The sequence below is a fragment of the Puccinia triticina genome, chromosome 16A, assembly GCF_026914185.1.
Source record: "Puccinia triticina chromosome 16A, complete sequence".
Classification (NCBI taxonomy): domain Eukaryota; kingdom Fungi; phylum Basidiomycota; class Pucciniomycetes; order Pucciniales; family Pucciniaceae; genus Puccinia; species Puccinia triticina.
In genome coordinates this window covers 1212416-1222257 of record NC_070573.1, presented here as the reverse complement: position 1 = coordinate 1222257, position 9842 = coordinate 1212416, and the positions used below count along the sequence as shown (strand labels likewise).

Sequence of the window (9842 nt, the reverse complement as noted above, 5' to 3'; positions counted from 1 at the left end):
AGGAGTCCTCGGGGATTCCACGGACAGCCAAAGGCTCTCGTGGAATCCTTGGGGCCATCACGAGGTGCCCCCGTGATCCATTTGGTGGAGAGCATGTGAACGTGTGGACCAGCAGCCGCTGGTCCAGCCTCGCGCGGGGGCACTACGGGGAATCCACGAGGATTCCTCGAGATATCCTCGTCGAAGGACTCCCCGGGTGTAGTTGGCTAAATCTCCCTTCTCATGCATACTCACACCAATTAGGCCCTGTTTGGCAGCGTGATTATTACGCAATAAATAATCTTGCCATGTCCCCCTACATTGTGTAAGACACTACTTTTCCGCCTGATCTTTTGGAATTAAACTGCCAAGCCTTATGAGGGTTTACTTTCAAAAGATTATTTTAAAAAGACATATTTTACCATATATAATGTAGCATGTTTCCTATTACTACGCTGCGTAATATGACGCTGCCAAACAGGGCCTTAATGTTTTGGTTGAGAAATGCCATAAAACTGCTTGTACTGTTCATTCATTGTTTGAGCTCTCAGATTACTCCCTTCTGTTCACTTATTTCTATCTATCTATATTTGTCTCAGATTACATATCATAAGGTAGAGAAAAATTGCCATCAGGGCGCTGGGTGATTTGTTTTCACGGTTTGAGCATTGGGTTACAAGATTGATGAGAGTAGATAGGAATGCGATGGTATAAGTTAAGATTTATTAATGACCGTTGGTGGCTTTGAGGCTTTGGACGAGACCATCACGATTGATCAACCCAGCGCCAAGCTTATTGTTGAGTACTTGCGGACCGTCGCCCACTTGGGTATGAATCAGTCTGCTAATGCTGCCCTCAGTCCAGACGGGAGAGACGTTCTGATTGAACTTGATCGGTAGTCCGAGTTGACCGGGCCGTTCAGTGGCGAGATCGAAGTAGCCTTTCGGGTCTTTAAACTGTTCTAGATCTGGTAAGGGGAAGTAATGGAGGATGAGGTTCAATACTTTGCGCATGTTCCTCTTGGGCGCATAGATCACCGCATTCGGCCCGGCATCAAAGGTGTAAGCGGCCACGTATCCATCCCCTTCAGCCTTGGAGGACCGATTGAGTTCTTCGATGACAGCGATGATCGAGCGGGAAACGTCGTTGAGATAGAAGATCGGGGGCTGGGTGTCGAGACAGACGGCGTGGAATTGATTAGAGTCAGCCATCGTTAGTTCGGCGAAGCTGTCGAAGTCCCTCTCCTTGATAGCCTGCTTCATTCGTTTCATCCGTTCGGGCACCACGTTCTTGATACGGTGCTGGAGTAACCCGCTGCTCTGGACGGTCGCATCCATCCCGCTGGTCGAGCTCGTGCCCTTCTTGCGATCACTGACCACACAGATCAAGGCCTCCAAGTCAGGCCAATGGGACCGGTCGGCTACCTCGAGGGCCATCGAGTCCGAGCCATCGGTTGCCGAGCCCATCTCCCACGATACAAAGCCTCCAAAGATCGAGCGACACGCCGATCCTGAGCCTTGGCGGGCTATCTTGGATAACTCCGTCATCCCGATCGGTAAGTCGTATAGTTTACTGATCGTGTATACCAGAGCTGCAAAACCTGAGGCCGAGGATGCAAGACCGGCTGCCGTTGGGAAGTTGTTCTCGGATGCAATCAAGAGTGCCCGACGTGACTCTGGCTGAAAGCATATAAATGAAAAAACTAGACATGAGTATCATACTTTGCATACAGCTGGGAGGTCCCAGGTCGGATTACATCACGAAGTTTTTTTCAAGAATGACAAGGGGTTATCTTGATATCAACTGTGTAAAAAAAGCGATTGAAAAACTGACCAAAGAGGGAGCAGACGAATCAGCTTGTTTTTTCTGTCCGTCATTAAGTTCGAATTGGATTTTCAATTTGCGCAATTCGGCCAAACAATTAGCCAATCTGGAGTCTTTTTCGATCACTTGTTCGGATCCATTTAGCCATAGCTTATCCTCTGTAGCCTCGCTATCTAGTAGCCTTGCAGTCGTTGTCGATCGTAGTTCATTTTGGTCTAGTGTGACTGATAAGGATGAATTCGTCGGCAAGATTAACTTCTTGTCTCGTTTTCCCCAATACTTTATTACTGCTATGTTGACCTGTTTTTCGAAGGGTATTTCATTTCAGTGGTTCTATCCAGAAAAGGCGTTTGACGTTCGGTAGCATGGGGGACGTACTGGGGCACTACAAGTGATTTCCTTGACCATGGTATCTCAATGAAAGTACTTTCTTTTCGTGTTTGTCCGAGTGGATCTCTATCATGGATGAAGTAGTTTAAAACATCAGCGAAACGCAGTCTAGGAAAGAAAAGAAAAGGACTTACGTACCTACAGAGAGTGGCAAGATAGATAAACGAATGGATGGGGTGGTGCTTGTACATAGTTTTCAGTCGAGGCAGCGCAAGAACAACGTCTGGGTGGGCTTACATAATCAACTCATCCGCAGCCCAAGGCAAGTCAACCTTTCGCCCCAAGAAAAACAACAGGACGAGGTTCTTGAAAGTCCAGATGCTTGAAAGTTCCAAGGCAAGGGGATAAATCAGGATAAATCTGCTCCTTGCCGCAAAGCGGAGTGAGAAAGTTGCCAAGCTGGTCAATCCTGCCCCAATCTTGCCACTCCAGCATGAGCCAGCATGGTCACAGATAGCCATCTTCCTCCATCAGGCTGATGGTTATCTCCGGTCAGCTTGGTAAGAACGCTCAAGGTACTGAAGCAGGGAGGGAATTTTGAACTTGGCTTCAGCCGTGATCCTGGATCAGTCTAGCGCTTCATGCTAGCTCGCGGAGGTGTACATGGTAGAAATCAAGCGTAGGGCGCGACGGACCGGCACCGCCGCCACCGGCACGGAGCCGGGACTCTCTTGCTCATGAAAACCTCATTCACGTAAAGCCACCGCACATCGACATACTGCTGAGCAAGAAGCTATTACCCAATTAGTACAGGCCAGATGAGCCTCAAATGGTGCCAGTCGGTCCATCAAGAGACAATCCGCCGGCGACGACTCAAGAACCGGTGTCTTGAGAACCGGTGTCTTTTCTAATCATGCATTGCGCAGAGAGGGGTGCCAGTACATGACATTGCAATAATGCGATCCAAATCTCCAAGCGTTGTCGACCCGGCCACTTCCGCCGACAAAACATTGCGCTCAGCACGTTTTTGGTGATGAGTATTTTTCACCGATGGGCTTCTGTGGTTGAAGCAACAAAGAGAATGTTCTCGTTAGATGAGACTGACGACTGTCATGGGTGGAAAGAAGATCTTTTGTACACCGACTGGCCCGCCGTTGTTCTCACCCTTCCTAGAAAATGCTCGCGATATCGAAGTTACATCGCGTTCCGGCTGTGTGTATCTACTGGTATAACAGCTGGAATTCTCAGCCAGCAAGCGGACTTGCTTCTATGGCGTGGATCAAAGCCTCCCCCTGAAGGTATAAAGCTGGCTTGTCGTGCCCCACAATATCTCGCCCCTCACCATCCAATCCACCGCACCATCACTCCAGCCTCACTAATCAACCCCAGCCTTACCCACTCCAATCCGAAATCAACCAGCCCCGTACCAATCCAAGATGGTCTTCCTAGCCTACCTGATCACCCTCCTCTCTGTGCTCGTCGCGGTTTCCCGTGCGGAAGAAGTAAGCGGGGCAAAGACCGATGACGTAGATGCCAAATGGCTTGGAGGATTCGGATACAACAGCATGATGTACAGCAGCTTTTTGTCGTGGGGCGGTATGGGACTGGGCATGCTTGGATATCCATGGCTCAGCAACTTGGCTTTCTCAATGGGCGGCTCCTGCTTCGGAGGGGCATTGTTCCCGATGAACATGGCTCTAGGCATGGGCGGATTCTTCGCAAAGGCCACCGAGCAAGATGCGCACTCCGTCAGTCGCCGGGCTATCCATCTCGATGCCGACCAACTCTTCCGTCGAAACTCCGCCGACAGTTTTGCCTGCACCAACAGCAAAGGCGTCTCTGAAGTATTCTCCAAATCACAATGTCTCAAGTACGCCAATCACTGTCCTTTATCTCATTATCATCGTCAACTGACCATGTTCCGCTTCTTTTTTCAACAGGGCAGCTCAAACTTTGCGCGAGAAGAGCTTACACTCTGCTTCCAACGGAAGCTGCCAAGTAAGCCCCGCCGTGACTCTGCCGTGTACGCTCTAGAGATAGTCCTCTTACCAATCCAATTTTCTTGTTACAGTTGTCACTCCACAATGCCAAGGACAAAGTGGCCGCAAAAGAAATGTAAGCATTCTTAACCTTGATTCACCTGAAAGTCTCTAAGACAACTGACCATATGTATTTTGCTGGACATAGCCCGGACCACGTACTCCAGCAGGCTGTCAACAGCATTTTGAGCTCTTGCAATGAAAAGAACACCCATCCCAAGGACGCCAAGACACAGCACATCGACGATACACAGGTTGTCATGCTCCTCTCAAAGCATTGATCATCTGCCTCCGACTTTGTAGCCCTCAGCAGCCTTGTATCTCTTGTTTAAAAATAGCCCCTCAATAGTTTTCTTTCCTCTTGTAACCAACTAATCCTGTTGATATGTCATTTGCTGTTTGTCAATACTGCTTGTAACTTCTGCTTTCCAATTGCTCATAAATTATACTCCTATCATCCCAAAAGTGACCCATGCACGCTCTCAAGGTGATGCGAATGGGATTGAGACTGGCGCGTCATACCACATGAGTTGTGAGGCTGCACTTCCACTCCCTGTGCTCGATGAGAGGAAATTCCGATGGGGAATGACGGACATTTATAGAGCCAATCTCATTGGAGGCCAGTGCACATTCACTTGCGGCTAAATTCTTGTTCGCAGAATGTGTATCGCGCCTAATGGAATCGCCAAGTTGTTTGTTCTTCCGTGACGGTACGGTTACCGATGATCAATGATACTCATTACTGTGACCACACTCCAGAGGAATTCCCATCACCCAAATGGCTAGATATTCCGGACAATTTAAACCTTGTTTGATGGTGAAATTTCTGAAAACTTGGTCTCAAACAAATTTCACCAGGCTTTTTAGCCATTAATGGAGGACTTCCTGTTGGTTCCGCAGGGGCTGCAGAAACAATGCTCAGACTATTTCCTTGCAGTGACCATCGCTTCTCATGGGCCTTTGTTGATTCCTTACATAATAGTCACCGAAGTTGGTCGCAAAATATGCTGCCCCAAGTATCTCACCTTTTGCTGCTCTCCCCTCTGCCCCTACCAGCAACATGGTGGTGATAACCATCTTTACTGGTGTCCAGTACACGTCGGGTTCACGGAGGATGGAGCAGTCAGAAAACATGACCCATAAACTGCAAGCAATGCTTGCACAATGCAATTTGCAACTTGAAGACAGGTGGAAGCTAAAAAAAAGTGGGATTAATATTTCATAGGTAAATGAGAGGTTGAAGAGTTGCGAAAAGAGTATGCAACGAGAATCAATTGAAGAAAACATGAAAGTTATCATGCCTCAAAAATTCAATAAAGGTCAACAACGAGAGATTACAAGATTGACCTTGGACGCGATCTAGCCATATTGTGCGGTTTCGCAATGGTGACTATGTCTGTATATCCAATTTTGTCTGGACTGGAAAGCGATATTACCTGTACGGAGTCTTCACGAACGAAATCATACGTGTCATCAGCAGCTGAATCAACATCGGCGTTTTTCCAGGAAAATATCGAAAAGGGTCGCGTCTTACATTTGCCGTAAGCCCAGTTGGCTGGAATAATCTTAGTGTATTGGCCGCATGGTCTTTGTCCATTGTCTCCATGATAGCAGCCGGATTGAGTTCCTGCGATCCTCTCTTTGATCGTGTACGACTGTTCATCAGTCTCACTCGCTAGCACCAACTTGACGTCACCGGACGGCGCCTGAAGGTGTATCGAAGTCGACATTAACACGGATTCAAATCAGCCTTCGCGGTTTCCACTCATCGAGATTCGAGGGTAAGCGGGAGTACGTCGAAGGAAAATAAAATTAATTTACGTTTAACCAATTGATGTGAAGTTTATCGCCATGGGATCGCACTACTTCGCATTTGTAACTGGCGCATGCTGGACTCGTAACGCTAATTTCGAGAAGTGCAAGACAGCTTTAGTTTACATCAAACTGACATGAAAAAATCAATGGCGAACTATAATGTGAGACTCTGGTCGAGATACGCTTGCCCTGTCACCAATCCGATGTTGATTACTGAACTCAGACCGAAGTAACACATCAGGTTGAAAGACATAATGTTCATTTCGACGTGCTTTCTTTGTCTGAGTATAATATGTATAACCTTGATGTTGAGTGAGCTTGTAGAGCGAGGGAGCCTGTGCTGGGAATCGCAGGGGGAATGAAAGTGAATTTTGAAAAGATACAGAGGGAGGGGGCGGTGACAGAATGACTGAGACTGAGGGCGTGGCAGCAATGGGCCGATTTCTGCTATAAATAAACATGTACCGCCGTTTCGTTTGGCATGTCGGTTCGAGTCTCGACTGCAGCTTTGGTCTGAGACCGGTTTGGGCTGACTGAGTCTGAGTCTGACTGAGGTTCACATCCGAATCTCCCCGCGTGTGCATCCAAGATCCAAAACGACCGACCAATTCGAAAAACGGCAGTATCTACGTCCCGGCGGAGTGCCTCATAAGGTAAAAATTTGAAGAGCAGCCCCAGGGGCGTTGCGCAAAGAAAGTCACTTTTGTATGACGTGGATTTGAACCAGCTGGGTCCAAATTCTTGCTTCCATGTGCAAAGTCCAGGGCACTCCTGTAACTAAAGTTCAGAAATCTTGATGAATTGCGTGTGATGTAAAATGTGTTGCGGAAAGGGCAGCTGTAAGGTACAAATGACTGTGCTGACTCTGAGCTCAAGAACCTGTCCCTAGAGGCTCCTGTAGGAGGCTGTACGTCTAGGCCTAGCAGTGTGATTTGCCAGTGATCATGGCTTCGTTTCTCGAAGTATAATGTCATCTCAAAGACCATCCGCTATCATGATGCCTAATTCGGAACTAAGAAAGCTACTGTTTCGTGTTTATTTCAGTAATTGCAAGAATATCTCGGCCGGAGCAGATTGCATCAAGGGGATTACGATAAAATTTTGGATCTGGTCAATCCTACTCGGACAATTCTGAACATGTCCATTGCCAGGCCTTTCTAAGGGCCCGTAACAAAGCCACTCGAGATCCGGGGAACCCCGCGCGGATGGATAGCCAGCGTCATTGGCCCAGTACAAACACAGCGGCCTCCCAGTCCCACCAGGTTAAGCCTGCAGCCATCCACCCAGTTTATTCCTGTGGATTATTTATAACTAGGGTTTAAGGGCGGCTCCGCCGCCCTTTGACCATCATTGCCACATCATGTAATTCTAAAATTAACCAAAAAAATGTAACTTTTTTCAATATGTTACGGCAAGAGAACAAAAAAAGTCGGCATCACACTGAGACACAACGAATAACCTGGTCTAGCACAAATGCATTCACCGAGAAATGTGATGCTCTTTTGCTTGGCATCTCAACCTCTTGCTACACAACCTACAGAAAAAATTAATCTTTCATAATAATGGAATTAATCCAAGACATATCTCTTGATTACATTGAGAAGATCTTTGGAAGCTCCAATCTGAAAAATGGCCAACTTTTCTGGACAAGTCACCTGCAATAAGGCTACACACAGCTGACCATGGGCAAATACTTGAGATTTCAATAAAACTATGACTTTATTCAATGTTTGGCCCTGGCTCTTGTTAATAGTCATTGAGAAGCATGCTACTACGGGGAACTGATTACAATAGGATGATATCTTAGCCTGGGCTTCACCCTCTTACCAACAGTGAAACTTGATGAACCTTGTGAAAGCATAGAATGCCTCCAACTCCAATGGCATGGTGTATAGGAACAGGGCTGCTAGGACGTTCATGCCTTGGACGTAAGTAAAGTTGTATGGTCGCTCAGTCGCGTCTAATGGGTTTTCAGACAAATCTATGGGGCCATTAGAAAAAATAAGAAACAGGGCACTGAAAAAAACTCGAGAAACTGCTGTCAGTAGACATGCAGCATACTCAAGTTCATTCCTAGTTGATACCAGGCTCATACAATTGAATCCCAGGTGGTACACCCTGGAATGTTTGGAAGTTCCTCAGCTTTAGTCTATAGTGCACAATGCACTAGACTGAGGAGCAGAAAACTGCTGTCTGAGGTGCACAGACCAAGTCTGACCAAGTCCTGAGGCAAATGCTCAGCTGGGTAGCTAGGCACACCAGCCCATAGGCACACACCCTTGGTGCCCAGGAGGATTCCCTCCATGTAGGCAAGAAAACGCGCCCATGTCAACTAAGAGGATTCCCTCCCGCGCAGCAAGGTCATACATATGCGCCCATGTTGACCAGTCTTTGTCAATTGGGAGGAATTCCTCTTGATTGACAGCACAGTACAATAGTCAACCAGGAGGAATCCCTCCCGGTCAACACCATACACCACAGTGTTGACCGGGAGGAATCCCTCTTGGTCAACAGCATAGTACAACAGTCCATCGCAAGGAATCCCTCCTGGTCAACACCATACATCACAGTGCCGACCAGGAGGAATCCCTCTTGGTCGACAGCATAGTATTATAGTCAACCGGGAGGAATCCCTCCCGGCTGACTAAACTAACTAACCACTTGTGACCAAACCTCTGTAGGCTGATTGCGACACTAACTAACTACCGTAACTAACTAACCACTGTGACCAAACCTCTGTAGGCTGATGGGGGAAAAGATCTGATGAGGGGGGGAAAGAGGCCTCCTTATATATTGAAGGGTGAGGGATTTTTGCTCCAGGGAAGCTCCTCATGAGGGATTATTGCTGCAGGGGATCTCAACTACACAGCCTCTCATGCATGTACTGCGATGCATGTACAAACAACAAGGGGTTTATGCTGCAGGAGACACTCAACTACACAGCATCTGCATGCATGTGCTGCACTGCCTTACAAACAATGAGGGATTTATGCTGCAGGAGACACCTCCTGTACATCTTATCTACCTGCATATGATGTGCTTTGTGTACAAACAATGAGGGATTTATGCTGCAGGAGACACTTCCTGTACAGCTTATCTGCCTGCATATGCTGTGCTACATTTACAAACAATGAGGGATTTATGCTGCGGGAGACACTTCCTGTACAGCTTATCTACCTGCATATGCTGTACTATGCGTACAAACAATGAGGGATATATACTGCATGAGGCGCTTGAGCTACACAGCACTTTCATGCATGTACTGCGCTGCATGATGTCATGTGTTGCTATGCAACCAAGCCATCTTCCATCCTCTTCCACACACTCTGCATCCATTGTCTAACCTGTTCCACTTCCAATGTTGGGGGTCAAGGCCTCTCCTCCCCTCTTGCTCCTTCTTCCCTTCTTCCCCCGCACTGTATTACACACTCCCTCCACTATAATACCTCTGCAATGAGCTTTTGGCATTGTCACGCATATGGAACACCACACCGGTCAACACCATACACCACAGTGTTGACCGGGAGGAATCCCTCTCGGTCAACAGCATAGTGCAACAGTAGTGTCAACCGGGACTGGAGGAATCCCTCCCGGGAAACACCATACATCTCCTGTTGGGTTGTTGTCTGGAATGGGTGGGTTTAGGTGTGCCGCAGCCGTGTTGGCCACGTGGTCTGCTTCTTGGAGAGCTGCATGGATAATGGGAAATCATATTATCTCAGGCAAGAAAAAGACATCAACCACCAGCTGGGCAGCTTGATGATTGATCTTTGCATTGCAGAGGTTACCGGTAAGCATGAGAGATCCAAAAGCAAGATAAGAAAAGGGTAATCCTACTTTGCCACCCGCTGCGGT

At 47.6% G+C, this 9842-nt stretch overlaps 2 protein-coding genes across 2 annotated transcripts; both read right to left on the bottom strand.

Moving 5' to 3' along the window:
* Positions 1 to 704: 704 nt before the first annotated feature.
* Positions 705 to 2211, bottom strand: PtA15_16A137 (uncharacterized protein; the record flags this gene model as incomplete). Its single annotated transcript, XM_053163797.1, has 3 exons — positions 705 to 1658; positions 1813 to 2103; positions 2182 to 2211. The coding sequence occupies 3 exons, from the start codon at positions 2209 to 2211 to the stop codon at positions 705 to 707; spliced, it is 1275 nt and encodes a 424-aa protein (XP_053027786.1).
* Positions 2212 to 5506: 3295 nt separating this feature from the next.
* Positions 5507 to 6249, bottom strand: PtA15_16A136 (uncharacterized protein; the record flags this gene model as incomplete). The annotated part of the gene is made up of 4 exons (XM_053163796.1): positions 5507 to 5619; positions 5707 to 5878; positions 5994 to 6075; positions 6143 to 6249. The coding sequence occupies 4 exons, from the start codon at positions 6247 to 6249 to the stop codon at positions 5507 to 5509; spliced, it is 474 nt and encodes a 157-aa protein (XP_053027785.1).
* Positions 6250 to 9842: the final 3593 nt, after the last annotated feature.